General features: G+C 40.9%; 1 protein-coding gene across 1 annotated transcript in view; it reads right to left on the bottom strand.

The window, feature by feature from the left end:
• The window catches only part of fam20ca (FAM20C golgi associated secretory pathway kinase a), a 92492-nt gene extending 69613 nt beyond the window's left edge, over nt 1-22879 (bottom strand). Inside the window, exons 1-3 of the mRNA XM_061885149.1 lie at nt 21921-22879; nt 12924-13120; nt 4948-5026 (exon numbers count right to left, since the gene is read on the bottom strand). Coding sequence (XP_061741133.1) covers nt 4948-5026; nt 12924-13120; nt 21921-22462 — 818 coding nt within the window. The 5' untranslated portion in view covers nt 22463-22879. The remainder of the gene's footprint in view (nt 1-4947; nt 5027-12923; nt 13121-21920) is intronic.
• Between the last annotated feature and the right edge of the window lie 409 nt (nt 22880-23288).

Genomic DNA, 23288 nt, shown 5'->3' with positions numbered 1-23288 from the left:
TGTAATTTGACCCACTTAAAATACTTCAAAACTCACCAAACTGGACAAACAAATCAGGACTGGAGAAAATTGCGAGCTAATAAAAAACCAAACCCCAAAACTCAAAATTACGCTCTAGCGCCCCCTAGGAATAAAAAAACAGACAAAACTGCTTGTAACTTCCGTTAAGAATGTCGTAGAGACATGAAACAAAAACTTATATGCAGGCCTGACTTAGACCTGAAATTCATACAATGACATCTTTTAGCACAAATCAACAGGAAGTTTGCAATTCGCCCTTCAAAACAAAAGTTTCCTAAAAAATGTCAATTTTGCCTCTTTGAGCTGGAATTTGACCCTCTTAAAATGCTTCAAAACTCACCAAACTGTACACACACATCAGGACTGGTGAACATTACGAACTAATAAAATAAAATAAAAACCCCGAAACTTAAAATTGCGCTGTAACACTCTATAGGAATGAAACACAGAGAAAACTGCTCCTAGGAAGAAAACACAGACAAAACTGCTTGTAACTTCCGGTAGGAGTGTCGTAGAGACATGAAACAAAAACTTCTATGCAGGCCTGACTTAGACCTGAAATTCATACACTGACATCCTTTAGCAAAATTCAACAGGAAGTTTGCAATTCCCCCTTCAAAACAAAAGTTTCCTAAAAAATTTCATTTTTTGCCTCTTTCAGCTGTAATTTGACCCCCTTAAAATGCTTCAAAACTCACCAAACTGTACACACACATCAGGACTGGTGAACATTACGAACTAATAAAATAAAATAAAAACCCCGAAACTTAAAATTGCGCTGTAACACCCTATAGGAATAAAACACAGAGAAAACTGCTCCTAGGAAGAAAACACAGACACAACTGCTTGTAACTTCCGGTAGGAGTGTCGTAGAGACATGAAACAAAAACTTCTATGTAGGCCTGACTTAGACCTGAAATTCATACACTGACATCCTTTAGCAAAAATCAACAGGAAGTTTGCAATTCCCCTTTCAAAACCAAAGTTTCCTAAAAAATGTCATTTTTGCCTCTTTCAGCTGTAATTTGACCCCCGTAAAATACTTCAAAACTCACCAAACTGGACAAACAAATCAGGACTGGAGAAAATTGCGAGCTAATAAAAAACCAAACCCCAAAACTCAAAATTACGCTCTAGCGCCCCCTAGGAATAAAACACAGACAAAACTGCTCCAAGGACAAAAACAAAGACAAAAGTCGTAGAGACATGAAACAAAAACATCTATGTAGGTCTCACTTAGACCTACATTTCATTAATTTACATCCTTCAGCAAAAATCAACATTTTGATTACCCCTTCAAAACAAAAGTTTTGTAAAAACCCATCACCTTTTTTCAAACATTATCTCCTCTGAGCTTTTTTTTTGTGTCGGCTTCAAACTCGCACAGGAGAGAGATTGAACCCTTCTGAATAAAAGTTGAGAAAGAAGTTTTAATAACTGTTCCGGTTTTGATTTTACGAGCCTTCAAAGAATCCCTGCGCTGACGCTGCTGCCGTCTCAAGATGGCCGCTTAAAAGCAGGAAGAAATAAATAGAGCTAAAACTATAAACCCCGTTTCCATGTGAGTTGGGAAATTGTGTTAGATGTAAATATAAACAGAATACAATGATTTGCAAATCATTTTCAACCCATATTCAGTTGAATATGCTACAAAGACAACATATTTGATGTTCAATGTGATAAACATTTTTTTTTTTTTTTGCAAATGATCATTAACTTTAGAATTTGATGCCAGCAACACGTGACAAAGAAGTTGGGAAAGGTGGCAATAAATACTGATAAAGTTGAGGAATGCTCATCAAACACTTATTTGGAACATCCCACAGGTGTGCAGGCTAATTGGGAACAGGTGGGTGCCATGATTGGGTATAAAAACAGCTTCCCCAAAAAACGCTCAGTCTTTCACAAGAAAGGATGGGGCGAGGTACACCCCTTTGTCCACAACTGTGTGAGCAAATAGTCAAACAGTTTAAGAACAACCTTTCTCAAAGTGCAATTGCAAGAAATGTAGGGATTTCAACATCTACGCTCCATAATATCATCAAAAGGTTCAGAGAATCTGGAAAAATCACTCCACGTAAGCGGCATGGCCGGAAACCAACATTGAATGACCGCGACCTTCGATCCCTCAGACGGCACTGTATCAAAAACCGACATCAATCACTAAAGGATATCACCACATGGGCTCAGGAACACTTCAGAAAACCACTGTCACTCAATACAGTTTGTCGCTACATCTGTAAGTCCAAGTTAAAGCTCTACTATGCAAAGCGAAAGCCATTTATCAACAACATCCAGAAACGCCTGGGCCCAAGATCATCTAAGATGGACTGATGCAAAGTGGAAAAGTCTTCTGTGGTCTGATGAGTCCACAATTCAAATTTTGGGGGGAAATATTCGACATCGTGTCAATCCGGACCAAAGGGGAAGCGAACCATCCAGACTGTTATCGACGCAAATCTGAATAGCCAGCATGTGTGATGGTATGGGGGTGCATTAGTGCCCAAGGCATGGGTAACTTACACATCTGTGAAAGCACCATTAATGCTGAAAGGTACATACAGGTTTTGGAACAACATATGCTGCCATCTAAGCGCCGTCTTTTTCATGGACGCCCCTGCTTATTTCAGCAAGACAATGCCAAGCCATATTCAGCACGTGTTACAACAGCGTGGCTTCGTCAAAAAAGAGAGCGGGTACTTTCCTGGCCCGCCTGCAGTCCAGACCTGTCTCCCATGGAAAATTATGAAACGTAAAATACGACAGCGGAGACCCCGGACTGTTGAAGAACTGAAGCTCTACATAAAACAAGAATGGGAAAGAATTCCACTTTCAAAGCTTCAACAATTAGTTTCCTCAGTTCCCAAACGTTTATTGAGTGTTGTTAAAAGAAAAGGTGATGTAACACAGTAGTGAACATGCCCTTTCCCAACTACTTTGTGTTGCAGCCATGAAATTCGAAGTTATTTATTATTATGCAAAAAAAAAAAACCATCAAATATGTTGTCTTTGTAGCATATTCAACTGAATATGGGTTGAAAAGGATTTGCAAATCATTGTATTCTGTTTATATTTACATCTAACACCATTTCCCAACTCATATGGAAACGGGGTTTGTAGTTATAAAGGATTTTCGAATTGTTGCTATTTTTAGAATATTTAAAAGAAAAAATCTCAGGTACCCCTTGGCATACCTTCAAGTACCCCCAGGGGTAGGCGTGCCCCCATTTGAGAACCACTGCTCTAACGGACCAGACTCAATGCTACCTCTCCATCACTCAGTCTTACAGTCGCCGTTTGAGAAAACAATACTTGTCTCTTGGTGGGGCGGCATAGCTCGGTTGGTAGAGTGGCCGTGCCAGCAACTTGAGGGTTGCAGGTTCGATTCCCGCTTCTGCCAATCTACTCACTGCCGTTGTGGTCTTGGGCAAGACACTTTACCCACCTGCTCCCAGTGCCACCCACACTGCTTTAAATGTAACTTAGATATTGGGTTTCACTATGTAAAGCGCTTTGAGTCACTAGAGAAAAGCGCTATATAAAATATAATTCACTTCACTTCACAACTTTATTATAAGGAAAGTGAAGATTTTGGGAACAACAGCAACTCTGCCAGCAACTTGAGGGTTGAAGGTTCAATTCCCGCTTCCGCCAACCTAGTCACTGCCGTTGTGTCCTTGGGCAAGACGGGAATCGAACCTGCTCCCAGTGCCACCCACACTGCTTTAAATGTAACTTAGATATTGGGTTTCACTATGTAAAGCGCTTTGAGTCACTAGAGAAAAGCGCTATATAAAATATAATTCACTTCACAACTTTATTATAAGGAAAGTGAAGATTTTGGGAACAACAGCAACTCTGCCAGCAACTTGAGGGTTGCAGGTTCGATTCCCCCTTCCGCCATCCTAGTCACTGCCGTTGTGTCCTTGGGCAAGACACTTTACCCACCTGCTCCCAGTGCCACCCACACTGCTTTAAATGAAACTTAGATATTGGGTTTCACTATGTAAAGCGCTTTGAGTCACTAGAGAAAAGCGCTATATAAAATATAATTCACTTCACTTCACAACTTTATTATAAGGAAAGTGAAGATTTTGGGAACAACAGCAACTTGAGGGTTGCAGGTTCGATTCCCGCTTCCCCCAACCTAGTCACTGCCGTTGTGTCCTTGGGCAAGGCACATTACCCACCTGCCCCCAGTGCCACCCATACTGCTTTAAATGTAACTTAGATATTGGGTATGTAAAGCGCTTTGAGTCACTGGAGAAAAGCGCTATATAAAATATAATTCACTTCACTTCACAACTTTATTATAAGGAAAGTGAAGATTTTGGGAACAACAGCAACTTGAGGGTTGCAGGTTCAATTCCCCGCTTCCGCCATCCTAGTCACTGCTGTTGTGTCCTTGGGCAAGACGGGAATCGAACCTGCTCCCAGTGCCACCCACACTGCTTTAAATGTAACTTAGATATTGGGTTTCACTATGTAAAGCGCTTTGAGTCACTAGAGAAAAGCGCTATATAAATATAATTCACTTCACTTCTTCCAGCCAGTTTCCCGTCTAGGAAAAAATTCTGCGTTTCAAAGCCAGCTTCTCAGCAATCACTTTTGATCACGGCCCAGTTGGCCCGGGCGCCGTTTATCCGCGTTGGCGGGGGAATTGAACGTTACAGCAAGAGAGACGTAGAACTGATATATATATATATTTTTTTTTTCTGCCCCTTTTCATGTGGAACACGCCTTCGCCCGAGGATATGCGACGCCTTCCCCCAAGACCAGCGCCACAATGGTAATTAACGCAGGCGTCTGTTGAAGTTCATCAAGAAGCAGGCAGACATCACAAGAAGATGGCGGCAGACGCTCACAAATCCGCCAGCCTCGCTGAACCCGGCGTTTTGGTGCATTGTGGGACAAACGTGGACTTACTTCATGGGTTTGAACAGAGCTTGGGCGTAGTTCTGGAAGGTCATGATCAACTTGAGCTGGGTGCCTCCTGATTTCATGGCTGCCGAAGACAAAAAAAATAAAAAAAATCAGTACAAATGTGAAAAAAAAATATGGCCTTTTTTAAATCTTTTTAAATATCTCAATATTTTTTAGGCCGTATCGCGATACACGATATATATCTGGATATTTTGCCATAGCCTTGAGTTACAACTTGATGCATATAGCTCGGTTGGTGGAGTGGCGGTGCTAGCAACTTGAGGGTTGCAGGTTCGATTCCCGCTTCCGCCATCCTAGTCACTGCCGTTGTGTCCTTGGGCAAGACACTTTACCCACACTGCTTTAAATTAGGGGTTCACCGAAATGAAAATTTGTGGCCGAAGCCGAATACAATTTAAACGCTTGGCCGAATACCGAATAATGAATGCAGTTTTTCCCAAAAAATTTAATATTGCATAAATAGCCTAGAAAAATATTTAGACATGTTTTTCAAATAAAGTAATTTTTTTTTTAATATTGACATTTTTCTAATATTCCAGTAGTCTTTGCTTTTCAAAAAAAAGCACCGTTTTTCATTTATATTAGGCCTTCAAACAAAACATGCATTCAAGAAAAATAAATAAAGTGCATTAAAGTGGATAAACCCACAACAAATGAACTATTGTCATTTCACAAGTTCGCTCTTTTATACCACTTTTTATGTTTAAAATTGTTTTCCATAGTATTTTTTAAATGTGCCACACTTTGGACACCCCTGATCTATAACCTGCCGTCTCGTCCGCCTCTCCAGCGTGCCGGCCCAGTCACATTTTATATGTGGCTTCTGCAAGCCTACGGAAGTGAATGCAAGGCATATTTGATCAACAGCCATACAGGTCACACTGAGGGTGGCCGTATAAACAACTTTATCACTGTTAAAAATGTGCGCCACACTGTGAACCCACACCAAACAAGATTGACAAACACATTTTGGGAGAACATCCGCACCGTACCACAACGTAACACAATGGTCTCGAGATCAACTTCAGATCTATTCGTCAATTATGCGTTTTTTTTGTTGTTTATGTTTTTTGTTTGTTCGTTTTAGGCCATTCATTAAAAAACAAACAAAAAAACAGCTCAGTTTTTCATATGGCAAACACAAAATATGCAACATTTGGCCCCGAAAATATCTCAAAGTGGAATATTTAATGTGACGTAATTGGAGCCTTGAATACGAAAATAATTCATAATTGATTTTGATTCACTATTATTATTTTTTTTTAAGAAAGAAACAGCCTGCATGGCAGCTTTGTGTTATTAGAGTAAACATTGCAAAATGTTCTTGTTAAATTTCACCTGTTTGCTCTTTTATACCACTTTTTATGTTTAACATTTTTTTTCATAGTATTGTTAAAATGTGCCTTGGGGCGGTTAAAAAATGGCCCCCGGGCCGCACTTTGGACACCCCTGATCTATAACGTGCCGGCCCAGTCACATTTTATATGTGGCTTCTGCAAGCCTACGGAAGTGACTGCAAGGCATACTTGGTCAACAGCCATACAGGTCACACTGAGGGTGGCCGTATAAACAACTTTATTACTGTTAAAAATTAACGCCACACTGTGAACCCACACCAAACAAGATTGACAAACACATTTTGGGAGAACATCCGCACCGTAACACAACAGAACAAATATCCAGAATCCAATGAAACCCTAATTATTCCGGGCTACAATAGGGGTATATTGTATATTGTAGCCCGGAATAGTTAGGGTTGCATTGGATTCTGGGTATCTGTTCTGTTGTGTTTATGTTGTGTTACGGTGTGGATGTTCTCCCAAAATGTTTGTCATTCTTGTTTGGCGTGGGTTCACAGTGTGGCGCACATTTTTAACAGTGATAACGTTGTTTATACGGCCACCCTCAGTGTGACCTGTGTGGCTGTTGATCAACTACGTCTTGCAGTCGCTTTTGCAAAATGTGGCTGGGGCTGGCACGCAGTTTGTACAGGTTGTAGAGGGCTTCCAAGGCAGTGCCTCCACGGTGCCACCACAATAATGTTGTATGGGTAAAATGCGGGGGAAATTATTTAATCTCTGTAGTATCGTTAAAATTTGTTCCATTTTGTTTACTCGCGGTTTTATACTAATACGGGTATACCGCCGAACCCTAGTCCGTGTCAGGCTTGTCCCTGACAGTTTGGCTATGTTAGTTTTTTCCTCTGCATTTGTCTTTGTTCCTGTCAGCTTTTTCCCTTCTTGTGGCTGATTGGCACCTGGACACACCTGGTGTCAATCAGCCTGGCACTTTTTAGACCTGCTTTCCCCTCCAGTCAGTGCTGGATTATTCTCATTAATACTTGTCGCTCCTAACGGTTGTTTGTCGCTAATGCCTCTTGTCGTTCCTACTTGTCGTGTTCGGAAATCGGTTAAAAAAATAGATGGTCTTTTTTCTGCACCATCAAGGTATATATTGACGCTTACATAGGTCTGCTGATAATGTTCCCCTTTAAAGATTGCACATGACTGAAGTTGGCCAGAGTGATGACTGTAACCACAATTGACCTCGTTTTAATGCTCGTTTTTTTGTTTTTTTTAATAATACAAAATAAAAAGGGGTCCTAAATCCCAACAAATCTCAGTTTATTGTTTCTCTGCTGACGTGCGACGACATGACATCGGTGAACCGCGACAAGGCCCTCCTGAAACCCATCTCTTTTCATATTAGACGGATAATACACCCGTTTCTGTTGACCCACAATCCATCTTTCCCCTCTACAAATTAATCACGGCCTGCCTCTCTTTTTTTTTCCCCTCTTCCCCTCCTCCGAGCATCCCGTCCCCACGGCAACGCCACGTCAGATTCGCGCCTGACGCGGCGGTGATGAATCCACCTGCGTAACGTCGCAGGACGAGCGCGTATGATTTATGAGCCTCGCCCGAGCCTGAACAAAAAGGCCCGCTTGTGCAGACAGAAAAGGCAACGTGAACTCCCCCCTGAGGGAAAAAAACGCAAAATTTGTGAACCCACACCAAACAAGAATGACAAACACATTTTGGGAGAACATCCGCACCGTGACATGACATGAACACAACAGAACAAATACCCAGAACCCCTTGCAGCACTAACTCTTCCGGGACTCTACAATATTCACCCACCCGTAAATGTTGCATGGATTCGCGCTTGACGCGGCGGTGATGAATCCACCTGCGTAACGTCGCAGGACGAGCGCGTGTGATTTATGAGCCTCGCCCGAGCCTGAACAAAAAGGCCCGCTTGTGCAGACAGAAAAGGCAACGTGAACTCCCCCCTGAGGGAAAAAAAACGCAAAATTTGTCTCTTTGCTTCGCAGTTTTGGTGTGAACCCACACCAAACAAGAATGACAAACACATTTTGGGAGAACATCCGCACCGTGACATGACATGAACACAACAGAACAAATACCCAGAATCCCTTGCAGCACTAACTCTTCCGGGACTCTACAATATTCACCCACCCGTAAATGTTGCATGGATTCGCGCCTGACGCGGCGGTGATGAATCCACCTGCGTAACGTCGCAGGACGAGCGCGTGTGATTTATGAGCCTCGCCCGAGCCTGAACAAAAAGGCCCGCTTGTGCAGACAGAAAAGGCAACGTGAACTCCCTCCTGAGGGAAAAAAACGTAAGCTGTGTCTCTTTGCTTTGCAGTTTTGGTGTGAACCCACACCAAACAAGAATGACAAACACATTTTGGGAGAACATCCGCACCGTGACATGACATGAACACAGCAGAACAAATACCCAGAACCCCTTGCAGCACTAACTCTTCTGGGACTCTACAATATTCACCCACCCGTAAATGTTGCATAAATTCGCGCCTGACGCGGCGGTGATGAATCCACCTGTGTAACGTCGCAGGACGAGCGCGTGTGATTTATGAGCCACGCCCGAGCCTGAACAAAAAGGCCCGCTTGTGCAGACAGAAAAGGCAACGTGAACTCCCCCCTGAGGGAAAAAAAACGCAAAATTTGTCTCTTTGCTTCGCAGTTTTGGTGTGAACCCACAACAAACAAGAATGACAAACACATTTTGGGAGAACATCCGCACCGTGACATGACATAAACACAACAGAACAAATACCCAGAACCCCTTGCAGCACTAACTCTTCCGGGACTCTACAATATTCACCCACCTGTAAATGTTGCATAGATGATATTTTACACATCATCTTCAAGTCACTCTCTGACAGTCGCCTCCGGATGCGCCGTTTTGTAGGCGGTTTTATTTACGTGGCTCACCTTCGACGGCGTCTTCTCCCCGTCATCTTTGTTGTAGCGGTGTAGCGTGCAAGGACGGCAGGGGAAAAATTGTCAAAAGATGGAGCTAACTGTTTTAATGACATTCAGACTTGGCTTCCATTATTAACGGAGCAGCATCTCCTCATCCGGAAACAACACCAGAAATGTGTCCCGTGAAAAAACGTCCGACCGGAACTCTCTAATAACTAAAGTTCCTTGGGTGAATAATGTAAACTCACAACACCGGTATGTTTTAACGCTTTCATGGCGTGTTTACTGACAGATATAAGTACGAACTTTACACAACTTTATATTATAAATGGCAACAGCGGAGGATGAATGTCCCATAACAAGAAGATAGAGAAAAAGAAGCTTATCAACAACGGACTACAACGTGCACAATTTTTCAGGATTTATGCAGATCCCAAATACAGATCAGCAGATACCAGACGGTAAGACAAGTTACTTTTGCGTAACAATGCGAAACAAAACGCTAGATAATATGTCTTACCTTATACACACACACCATAATAATACTTGTATGTTGAAGCACATTAAACAGTGCAGTCTACACTTAGCTCTTATGTTTGACTGCCATCTACTGGTCACACTTACCACTACACCATGTACCAAATAAAATAGCTAAGAAAAATAAACGTATTTCTTTCATTCCGGTTCGAAGTTACACTACCTAGCCAGCCATTAGCGCACCAGCTTTGCCTCACCAATAAATTAGCAGTGTGATCGGTCCGTGAGAATATCAAAGTTAGGGAATAAGCGGTAGAAAAATGGATGGATGGATGGGTTGTCAATCATGGATTTAAAATAATATAAGACAATATACTTAACGTTCGAACTGAAAAAACGTTATTTTTTTTGCAAATATTAGCTCAGTTGGAAAAAAAGCTGGCAAAAGAGGCAAAAAAGACTGAGAAAGCTGAGGAATGCTCATCAAAGACTTATTTAGAAAATCCCAGAGGTGAACAGGCTAATTAAGAACAGGTGGGTGCCATGATTGGATATAAAAAGCAGCTCCCATGAAATGCTAAGTCATTTACAAACAAGGACGGGGGGAGGGTCACCACTTTGTCAACAAATGCGTGAGCAAAGTGTCGAAGAGTTTAAATTATTGCAATGGATTTAGGGATTTCCCGATCTACGGTCCGTAATATCATCAAAAGGTTCAGAGAATCTGGAAAAATCACTGCACATTAGCAATGACATTACAGACTTTCTGTCCCTCAGGCGGTACTGCATCAAAAGGAGACATCAGTGTGTGAAGAATATCACCACATGGACTCAGGAACACTTCAGAAAACCACTGTCAGTAACTACAGGTCCTCGCTAGATCTGTAAGTGCAAGTTAAAGCTCTACTATGCAAAGCGAAAGCCATTTATCAACAACACCCGGAAACGCCGCCCGGCTTCGCTGGGCCTGAGCTCATCTAAGATGGACTGATGCAAAGTGGAAAAGTGTTCCTTGGTCTGATGAGTCCACATTTTAAATTGTTTTTGGAAACTGTGGACGTCGTGACCTCCGGACCAAAGAGGTTTCAACTTTGTTCTAGGCACAAAGTTGAAAAGCCATCATCTGTGATGGTATGTGGGTGTATTAGTGTGAAGTGAAGTGAATTATATTTATATAGCGCTTTTCTCTAGTGACTCAAAGCGCTTTACATAGTGAAACCCAATATCTAAGTTACATTTAAACCAGTGTGGGTGGCACTCGGAGCAGGTGGGTAATGTACCTTGCCCAAGGACACAACGGCAGTGACTAGGATGGCGAAAGTGGGAATTGAACCTGCAACCCTCAAGTTGCTGGCACGGCCGCTCTACCAAACGAGCCATACCGCCCCACAGTGGTCTAAGGCATGGATAAATTACTCATCTGTGAAGGCACCATTAATGCTGAAAGGTACATACAAGTTTTGGTAGCAACATATGCTGCCGTCCAAGCAACGTTATCGTGGACGCCCCTGCTTATTTCAGCAAGACAATGCCCTACCTGACTCCCATTGAAAATGCGTGGCGTATTATGAAGCCTAAAATACCACAACCGAGACCCCGAACTGTTGAACAACTTAAACTGTACATCAAGCAAGAATGGGAAAGAATTCCAACTGAAAAGCTTCAAAAATATGTTCCTCAGTTCCCAAACATTTACTGAGTGTTGTGGAGGGGGTCCGGTCCGATGACCATGGATGAAGTACTTGACTGTCCAGAGTCGAGACCCAGGATGGACCGCTCGTCGGGACCCAGGATGGACCGCTCGCCTGTATTGGTTGGGGGACATCTCTACGCTGCTGATCCGCTTGTGATGGTTTCCTGTGGACGGACTCTCGCTGCTGTCTTGGAGCCACTATGGATTGAACTTTCACAGTATCATGTTAGACCCGCTCGACATCCATTGCTTTCGGTCCCCTAGAGGGGGGGGGGGGTTGCCCACATCTGAGGTCCTCTCCAAGTTTCTCATAGTCAGCATTGTCACTGGCGTCCCACTGGATGTGAATTCTCCCTGCCCACTGGGTGTGAGTTTTCCTTGCCCTTTTGTGGGTTCTTCCGAGGATGTCGTAGTCGTAATGATTTGTGCAGTCCTTTGAGACATTTGTGATTTGGGGCTATATAAATAAACATTGATTGATTGATTGATTAAGGGAGGTTAATTAAGAATGTTTTAATAGTTTCATTAGTTAGTCTTCAGGGGGGGCAGCACGGTGGAACAGGGGTTAGTGCTGATGCCTACCAATAGGCTTGAGGTCTTTCTGTGTGGTGTTTGCATGTTCTACCCGGGACTGTGTGGATTCCCTAGGATGTTTTCCCGCACTGGACTATAAGCCATACTCGCCAACCCTCCCGGATTTTAAGTCTCACCTTAAAACTCATCTGTATACTCTAGCCTTTAAATAGACCTCCTTTTTAGACCAGTTGATCTGCCGCTTCTTTTCTTTCTCCTATGTCCCCCCCCCTCCCTTGTGGAGGTGGTCGGTCCGATGACCATGGATGAAGTACTGACTGTCCAGAGTCGAGACCCAGGATGCACCGCTCGCCTGTATCGGTTGGGGACATCTCTACGCTGCTGATCCGCTTGTGATGGTTTCCTGTGTACGGGACTCTCGCTGCTGTCTTGGAGCCACTATGGATTGAACTTTCACAGTATCATGTTAGACCCGCTCGACATCCATTGCTTTCGGTCCCCTAGAGGGGGGGGGTTGCCCACATCTGAGGTCCTCCCCAAGGTTTCTCATAGTCAGCATTGTCACTGGCGTCCCACTGGATGTGAGTTTTCCTTGGCCTTTTGTGGGTTCTTCCGAGGATGTCGTAGTCGTAATGGTTTGTGCAGTCCTTTGAGACATTTGTGATTTGGGGCTATATAAATAAACATTGATTGATTGATTGATTGATTGATAAAAGGAAAGGCCATGTAACACAGTGGTAAAAATGCCCCTGTGCCTACTTTTTTTTCTAAGTTAACGATTGCTTGCAAAATAAATTGGAACATTAAATATCTTGTCTTTGCAGTCTATTCAATTGAACATAAGTGAAAAGAATTTGCAAATCATTGTATTCTGTTTTTATTCACCATTGACACAAGGTGCCAACTCCCTGCTTATGTCCAAACCGTGTCGACTTCCTCAAATACATTTACTGCACTCCTACTTCCACGATGACACAAGGGAAGTACCCTGAGGGACTTACCCACGCTGGTGATCTTCTGCGTCACCAGGTCCTTGAGCAAGGCATCCAGCACCGGGTTGTGTCTGGCGTACAACTCGTAGCGGTTGATCCCGATGTGGAAACGCAACCAGTTGGGGTAGGACTCCGCGGTGGCCTGGACCACCGGGGCGTTCTCCTCCTCGTTCTCCTCCTCCTGGTCGGTGTCACCCTCGTTGGCCCTGGGGGGAAGAGAATGATTGAGACAGGACATTGACTTATCTAAAAGGAAGCAAATCTAATAAGATGCAGGATGAATCAGAGGTTGCACGAGCGGAAAGAGGATGTCATGACAACATGACGAATGCATGAGCGCGACAATATTGCAACACTCTCTTGAGGTTCTGTGCTATGTTGTCATCAAACGTCCTCACTTACAGCATGTTAGAATAAACACAAAATGACTATTTTATGTAAGTTGTTACAATTTAACTTTGGACCTCAGCTATTAAACATTAATAGGTTTCCTACTCTTGCAAATTAAACAACAGGGACTAACGTTTATTGATAATCGGCCCTCTTTCTGGGGCAGACCAGGCTTGCTGGTTTGAGACGGCCTTCATCCTGACCAGGAAGGTGCCGTCATCCTGTCTAGAAACATAGATTTCTGTTTGAGTCACGCTTGACTAACTACACTAGAGCTAGCCTGGTCACAGGCAATTACAGTCTGGGGATAAGTTGATTGGCAACACTAATGGTCCCTAGTGTGTGAATGTGAGTGTGAATGTTGTCTGTCTATCTGTGTTGGCCCTGTGATGAGGTGGCGACTTGTCCAGGGTGTACCCCGCCTTCCGCCCGATTGTAGCTGAGATAGGCGCCAGCGCCCCCCGCGACCCCGAAAGGGAATAAGCGGTAGAAAATGGATGGATGGATGGATAGTCCGGGTGAGGAGTTCAGTTAAAGGGGAACATTCAATGTTTCAATCAATGTTTATTTATATAGCCCCAAATCACAAATGTCTCAAAGGACTGCACAAATCATTACGACTACAACATCCTCGGAAGAACCCACAAAAGGGCAAGGAAAACTCACACCCAGTGGGCAGGGAGAATTCACATCCAGTGGGACGCCAGTGACAATGCTGACTATGAGAAACCTTGGAGAGGACCTCAGATGTGGGCAACCCCCCCCTCTCTAGGGGACCGAAAGCAATGGATGTCGAGCATTATCACCAAACCTATGCAAGCGTCAATATATACCTTGATGTTGCAGAAAAAAGACCATATATATTTTTATCCGATTTCCGAACTCGAAATGGGTGAATTTTGGCGAATTAAACGCCTTTCTGTTTATCGGTCTTGTAGCGATGACGTCAGAACGTGACGTCACCGAGGTAACACACCCGCCATTTTCATTTTCACATTACAAACACCGGGTCTCAGCTCTGTTATTTTCCGTTTTTTTCGACTATTTTTTGGAACCTTGGAGACATCATGCCTCGTCGGTGTGTTGTCGGAGGGTGTAACAACACTAACAGGGAGGGATTCAAGTTGCACCACTGGCAAGAAATCTGCCGCCAGACCCCCATTGAATGTACCAGAGTGTCTTCACATTTGACCGGCGATGCTAAGACAGACATGGCACAGAGATGTATGGATAACCTGCAGATGCATTCGCAACTATTAGGTAAACGTAATCACAAAGGTGAGTTTTGTGGATGTTGTTGACTTATGTGCTAATCAGACATATTTTGGTCGCAGCATGACTGCCAGCTGATCAATGCTAAAATGCTACGCTAATCGATGCTAACATGCTATTTACGCTAGCTGTATGTACATTTGAAACTAGATACCCGTCGAAATTATTTAATGTGCACTACGCATAATAAATGCAACATTATTAATATTGCTACTATGGATAATTTCAACAAAAACTCCTCAAAACAGCCCACTACCTATAATATAGGCATTTTAAACAGAAAATCATTGTCTCTCAAAATGTTATTAGTTAATGAGGTCATTAGAGACAACAATCTTAACGTCATTGGTCTCAGCGAAACCTGGCTAAAACCAGATGATTTATTTTGCGCTGAATGAGGCATCTCCTCCTAACAATATGAATGCACATATTGTCCGTCCCCTTAAAAGGGGCAGGAAGAGCGAGGGGGTCGCACTAATATACAATGAAAACTTTAACCTTAACCCTTCAACATAATCCACCATTCTGGAAATTTTAACTTCCTCTTTTTTAAGTTAAACATTTTTTCGGGATTTTCCAGAATTCCTGGTTTTCCAATACCCTATTGCCACCTTTTTTTCTGGCGACTACTCCTCCCACATTTTTCAACCCACTTCAACCGTTCCATTCCTCTTCATCAGGACAAAAAACAAAGTTGTTTATTGAACTGGAAAAATTTCTGGTTTTCCAGAAATTCCAGGAATTCCCTAATACCATTTCACAATTAAAAATGTTACTACTTCAACATTTATTGACCCATGTGAAAACTTCCAACACCAACAGTTTCAACTCATTTAGACCAATCAAATTTTTTTTACCATTTTTAAAAATATTCCCGCTTTTCCTGAAATGTTCAATTATGGGGGGAAATTCTCATTTAAATCTTTGGGACGTTCTTAAGAGTTCCACATTTTTCATCTGATTCACACTGTTCCAAATTCAAAATATTCAGCCTGTTCAGGAATTGTTTGCTCTACTTCAACAATCCACAAAAAAAATCCAGGATTTCAGTTCAACTTCAGTATTGGAGCATTTAGACGCAATTCCGCAGTTCCTTGAAGAATTGCCTCATAAAGTTCAACTTCTTGTTCTCCCGATTTTAGCGCGTTCTACCTTCCACATTTTTTAGCCGAATAAAACCCTTCCAACTTCAAACTGTTCAGCCTATTCAGGAATTGCGGACTTTCCCTTGAACAATTCCAAAAACCCCAGATTTGAATTGGCCCTTTTTCAAACTTCCACCATTTCCACATTTTTCAACCGATTCAAACCTTCAACACATTTCACATATCTTGGACATTCAAATTATATTTTTTCAAAGTTCAAAACAATTCCAGGAATTCCCAGAAACCCTGTTTTTCAACCCCTTTTTTCACCCTTTTTTTTTGTCGACCACTCCTTCCACATTTTTCAACCCACTTCAACCATCAAAACATTCCTCTTAATCAGGAAAAACACAAAGTTGTTCTTTGAACTGGAAAAATTCTCAGGAATTCTGGAATTACGGTATTATGGAATTCTGAGAATTCCATAACAGCTGGGAAATTGTGTTAGATGTAAATATGAACGGAATAAAAAGATCAAATTATTTTCAAGCCATATTCAGTTGAATATGCTACAAAGACAACATATTTGATGTTCAAACTCAAAAACCTTTTTTTTATTTTTGGGGCAAATAATCATTAACTTTGGAATTTGATGCCAGCAACACGTGACAAAGAAGTTGGGAAATGTGGCAATAAAAACTGATAAAGTTGAGGAATGCTCATCAAACACTTATTTGGAACATCCCACAGGTGTGCAGGCTAATTGGGAACAGGTGGGTGCCATGATTGGGTATAAAAACAGCTTCCCAAAAAATGCTCAGTCTTTCACAAGAAAGGATGGGGCGAGGTACACCCCTTTGTCCACAACTGTGTGAGCAAATAGTCAAATAGTTTAAGAACAACGTTTCTCAAAGTGCAATTGCAAGAAATTTAGGGATTTCAACATCTACAGACCATAATATATTCAAAAGGTTCAGAGAATCAGGAGAAATCACTCCACGTAAGCGGCATGGCGGAAACCAACATTGAATGACCGTGACAGCACTGTATCAAAAATTAACATCAATGTCTAAAGGATATCACCACATGGGCTCAGGAACACTTCAGAAAACCACTGTCACTAAATACAGTTTGTCGCTACATCTGTAAGTGCAAGTTAAAGCTCTACTATGCAAAGCGGAAGCCATTTATCAACAACATCCAGAAACGCCACCGGCTTCTCTAGGCCCGAGATCATCTAAGATGGACTGATGCAAAGTGGAAAAGTGTTCTGTGGTCTGACGAGTCCACATTTCGAATGTTTTTGGAAAATATTCGACATCGTGTCATCCGGACCAAAGGGGAAGCGAACCATCCAGACTGTGCAAAATTCAAAAGCCAGCATGTGTGATGGTATGGGGGTGTATGGGGCTGCAGTCCAGACCTGTCTCCCATCGAAAATGACGCGTAAAATACGACAGCGGAGACCCCGGACTGTTGAAGGACTGAAGCTCTACATAAAACAAGAATGGGAAAGAATTCCACTTTCAAAGCTTCAACAATTAGTTTCCTCAGTTCCCAAACGTTTATTGAGTGTTGTTAAAAGAAAAGGTGATGTAACACAGTGGTGAACATGCCCTTTCCCAACTACTTTGGCACGTGTTGCGGCCATTAAATTCTAAGTTAATTATTATTTGCCAAAAAGAAAATAAAGTTTATGAGATTGAACATCAAATATGTTGTCTTTGTAGCATATTCAACTGAATATGGGTTGAAAAGGATTCGCAAATCATTGTATTCTGTTTATATTTACATCTAACACAATTTCCCAACTCATATGGAAACGGAGTTCGTACAAAAATCATGTTTACGACTTTCTAAATACATTTTTTTTAACATTATGAGAGCCCTCCATGAATAAAATAACACCAACAATCCGTTCATTCCAATTGTATTGTTGCCTGAGGCTGAGCCAATCAGTGAGCATAAATACTCTGAATGGTTTGGTCTCATCTATTGTCCAATACTACTGTAGTATTGTTATTTGGGTTTTTTATTTTAAATCTGCGGCGTAATGAAGCCAAAGTCTTTCAAGGGCGATGTGGGTAGGAAATAAAGTATAGACTAGGGGTGTCTAAAGTGTAGCCTGGGGGCCATTTGCATTCCACAGCTCCTTATTTTAGTGGCTCGCGACACATTCTGCAAACAAAATAAAACACGTCCTCGGATTGGAACATTACACGCAAAAACAAAGAAAAGATGGAATGGGACCAAATCCCCTATAAATAGGACCTGGCAACCACAACGGCCTGTGGGTCTTCTGTATGCGGTAGCTGATCCATTTCTTGCAAGAAGTGGGAAGTTTTTGAGTTGCTGGAGTCCCCCCAAAAATTTTTGTTAGCAAAATAATATAATATTAAACATACATTTTTTTTATAACAAAACTAAAAAAAAAATTTAAAAAAAAATTAATAAATAAATAAAAATTACAAATAAATAAATACATAAAATTAAGGAAAAAAACTACATATATATATATATATATATATATATATCCATCCATTTTCTACCGCTTATTCCCTTTCGGGGTCGCGGGGGGCGCTGGCGCCTATCTCAGCTACAATCGGGCGGAAGGCGGGGTACACCCTGGACAAGTCGCCACCTATATATAGATATATATATATATATGTATATATATAGGTTGTTGTTTTTTTGTAGCATATTCAATTAAATATGCTACAAAGACAACATATTTGATGTTCAAACTGATAAACATTTTTCTTTTTGCAAATAATCAGTAACTTTGAAATTTGATGCCAGCAACACGTGGCAAAGAAGTTGGGAAATAATGGCAATAAATACTGATAACGTTGAGGAATGCTCATCAAACACTTATATGGAACATCCCACAGGTTTGCGTGCCATGATTGGGTATAAAAGCAGCTTCCCAAAAAATGCTAAGTAATTCACAAACAAGGACGGGGCGAGGGTCACCGCTTTGTGAGCAAATTGTCGAACAGTTTTAGAACAACATTTCTCAACGAGCTATTGCGAGGAATTTAGGGATTTTACCATCCACGGTCTGTAAAATCATCAAAAAGTTCAGAGAATCTGGAGAAATCACTGCACGTAAGCGATGATATTACGGACTTTTGATCCCTCAGGCGGTACTGCATCAAAAACGGACATCGGTGTGTAAAGGATATCACCACATGGGCTCAGGAACACTTCAGAAAACCACTGTCAGTAACTACGGTTGGACGCTACATTTGTAAGTGGAAGTTAAAAGTCTACTATGCAAAGCCAAACCCATTTATCAACAATATCCTGAAACGCCTCCGGCTTGGCTGGGCCCGAGCTCACCTAAGATGGACTGATGCAAAGTGGAAAGGTGTTCTCTGGTCTGACGAGTCCACATTTCAAATTGTTTTTGGAAATATTCAACTTGGTGTCCTCCAGAACAAAAGTAAAAATAACCATTCGGATTGTTGTAGGTCCAAAGTTCAAAAGCCAGCATCTGTGATGGTATGGGGGTGCATTAGTGCCCAAGGCATGGGTAACTTACACATCTGTGAAGGCGCCATTAATGCTGAAAGGTACATACAGCTTTTGGAGCAACATATGTTGTCATCCAAGCAACGTTATCATTGACGCCCCTGCTTATTTCAGCAAGACAAGTGTTACAATAGTGTGGCTTCGTAAAAAAAAAGAGTGCAGGTACTTTCCTGGCCCGCCTACAGTCCAGACCTGTCTCCCATGTAAAATGTGTGGTGCATTATGAAGCGTAAAATACAAAAGCGGAGACCCCGGACTGTTGAACGACTGAAGCTCTACATAAAACAAGAATGGGAAAGACTTCCACTTTCAAAGCTTCAACAATTAGTTTCCTCAGTTCCCAAACGTTTATTGAGTGTTGTTAAAAGATAAGGTGATGTAACACAGTGGTGAACATGCCCTTTCCCAACTACTTTGGCACGTGTTGCAGCCATGAAATTCTAAGTTGATTATTGTTTGCAAAAGAAAATAAAGTTTATGAGTTTGAACATCAAATATGCTGTCTTTGTAGTGCATTTAATTGAATTTGGGTTGAAAAGGATTTGCAAATCATTGTTTATATTTACATCTAACACAATTTCCCAACTCATATGAAAAAGGGGTTTGTATATATGGTCCAGGTTTCTGTGGTTTAGCCGTTATACAGTCCTAAATACTGTATATTTCATCCCTACAAGCCTGTAGGGATGACATATATATGTATATATATATATATATATATATATATATACATATATATATATATATATATATATAATGCAGATAATATTGTAGAGAGACAGATGGATGATAAGATATATATTATGTATGTATGCCTGTATGTATGTATTTATGTATGTATGTATGTAAATGATAGATAATATACTGTAGATAATATTGCAGATAGAAAGATATATTTAAAAATATATTGTGTATGTATGTATTTATGTATGTATGTAGATGATAGATATATAATATATTGTAGATGATATTTTAGATAGAGAGATATATATTAAGATATATATTATGTATCTATGTATGTATGTATATGATGGATAATAAACTGTAGATAATATTGTAAATTGATAGATATTAATATATGTAGTGTATGTATGCATGTATGTAGATGATAAATAAATGTTTCCCACACATTCATTTATTTGTGGCAGCCCGCCATGAAAGAATTACGGTTGCCACAAATAAAAAAATAAAAAATAATAAAAAAAATATGTTTTTACATTTTTATTTTTTTTTCGGCTTTTGACTCGCTCGACCGCTCATAAAAGCAATGGGACTCTGTCTGTGAATGGAGCTTGTAGTTACATATTATATAAATATGTAAATATTATATAAATATGTATATAAATATGTGCATAACGTGTTGTAATTATATTCGAGATATGAATATTAAGATATATATTATGTGTGTATGTATGTATGTGTGTGTGTAGATGATGGATATATAGATAATATACTGTAGATAATATTAAAGATAGAGAGATTATTATGTATGTATATAATAGATAGATAGATAGATAGATAGATAGATAGATAGATAGATAGATAGATAGATAGATAGATAATATCATAGCTAGAGAGATATATATTAAGATATATATTATGTATGTATGCATGTATGTAGATGATAAATAGATAATATATTTTAGATAATATTGTAGATACAGAGATATTAGGATATATATTATGCATGTATGTATTTATGTGTGTAGATGATAGATAGATAATATACTGTAGATCATTTGTAAATATATATATATATATACAGTATATATATATATATATAATTTATGTATGTATGTGTGTAGATAATAGATAGATATATACTGTAGATACTACTGTAAATAGATAGATATTAAGGTCTATATTATGTATGTATGTAGATGATAGATAATATACATACATATAGACTGTAGATAACATTGTAGATAGAAATATAGATATTAAGATATACAAAATGTATGTGCATAGATAGATAGATAGATAGATAGATATACTGTAGAAAATATTGTAGATAGAGAGATATATATTAAGATATATATTATGTATGTATACATGTATGTAGATGATAAATATATAATATACTGTAGATAACATTGTAAATAGAGGGATAGATATTAAGATACACATTTTATATGTGTATATGCATGTAGATGATAGATAGATAGATAGATAATATACTGTAGAAAATATTGTAGATAGAGGGATATATATTAAGATATATATTATGTATGTATACATGTATGTAGATGACAAATATATAATATACTGTAGATAACATTGTAAATAGAGGGATAGATATTAAGATGTACATTATATATGTGTATATGCATGTAGATGATAGATAGATAGATAGATAGATAGATAAATAGATAATATACTGTTGAAAATATTGTAGATAGAGGGATATATATTAAGATATATATTATGTATGTATACATGTATGTAGATGACAAATATATAATATTCTGTAGATAACATTGTAAATAGAGGGATATATATTAAGATGTACATTATATATGTGTGTATATGCATGTAGATGATAGATAGAAGGATAAATAGATAGATAGATAGATAATATACTGTAGAAAATATTGTAGATAGAGAGATATATATTAAGATATACATTATATATGTATGTATATGCATGTAGATGATAGATAGATAGATAGATAGATAGATAGATAGATAGATAGATAGATATTAAATGGATGTATATACACGTTACCATCCTTGGTTGCCAGGTGTTCTGGGATAAAGTCTGATGTCAGTGTTGAGGTTAAATAAAGTGTCCACATCCGTAAGCCTGGGAAGTCCAATCTTGTACAAAGGATGCTGAAAGAGAGCCGAGAGTGGCGACGCAGCGGCTCTTGTCACCGTCCGACCCCCGCTCGCCTCTCCGATGAGCGGCTTGTGTCCCTCACTTATCCCGGTCGACCTCCGGGCCGTCTCCGCCCTCTCCCCGGCGCCGGCGCCCTTCTCCGGCGACCTGTGGTTGGAGTTGGGCTCGCTGCTGAAATCCTGCAGGATTCTCAGCGTGTGTTTGTCGGGCCACGGAGCGTCTTTGGCAAACCCCGACCTGAGGCGCTGCTTGGCCCAGCCCGGCGCCTCCTTGCCGGCGTGGCGTGCACACTGGCAGCCGCTCTCCTCGCCGCCCGGCCCCGACGTCCTCTTCTCCAGTTTGGGCAACAAGTCGATCATGATGTGCACGGTGCACGCCACCACGAACACCATGAGGAGCAAGAAGCGGAATTTACGAAACATGATCATTTTTTTTTTTTTTTTTGGCCCACAAATGACAAGCTTTGCAGAGAAGCTTCAATTATGTTGAAAAAGTCCTCCTTTTCCTATGCATGCCTAAACAGGTGCATGCATGAGCACGTCTTCATCCATTCTGCAAGTTAAAAGTCCAATAGTCCACAACATGAGGAAATATATTCCTGGTGATAGGACCGACAAAACAGGTGCTGCTTGGCCGGAATCAGCAGCCCAGAGAGCGGATCGCAGGTGCGCGCATCCCGGCCATGGCTTGGAGGTCTTCCCGCTGCTTGGTCTCTTCTCCAAATGTGCGTCCTCCGTGGGTGTTGAGCATGAAAAAAAAAGGTCGAAGCCCCGTGGAGTCCAGCCTCGCTGGCGTCATGAAGGAAGCGATTGGCTGCACAACGTGCGAGCAGCGCTTGTGTGACATGCAGGAGAGCCTTGCAGGGTGCAACGCCGCCATCGGCCACTAGAGGGCGATGATGCGACCTGCACTGCGCTTTACCGGCAGCTGAAAATACATACAGCACAATACTCCATCCATCCATTTTCTACCGCTTATTCCCTTTTGGGGTCGCGGGGGGCGCAGGCGCCTATCTCAGCTACAATCGGGCGGAAGGCGGGGTACACCCTGGACAAGTCGCCACCTCATCGCAGACAGCACAATACTATATTGTATAATACCAAAATCTGTAAGAAAAAACAAGACTAACATATCCTCTAGAGCAGGGGTGTCAAACTCAAACACAAAGTGGGCCAAAATTTAAAACTGAACAAAGCTAGGCCAAGGTTGAACAAATGAACCTTTTAATAGGGACCCAAACAAGTTTTGCAATGA

This window comes from Nerophis ophidion, linkage group LG23 (genome assembly GCF_033978795.1).
Source record: "Nerophis ophidion isolate RoL-2023_Sa linkage group LG23, RoL_Noph_v1.0, whole genome shotgun sequence".
NCBI classification, from domain to species: Eukaryota; Metazoa; Chordata; class Actinopteri; order Syngnathiformes; family Syngnathidae; genus Nerophis; species Nerophis ophidion.
This window is presented reverse-complemented; position numbering and strand designations above follow the sequence as displayed.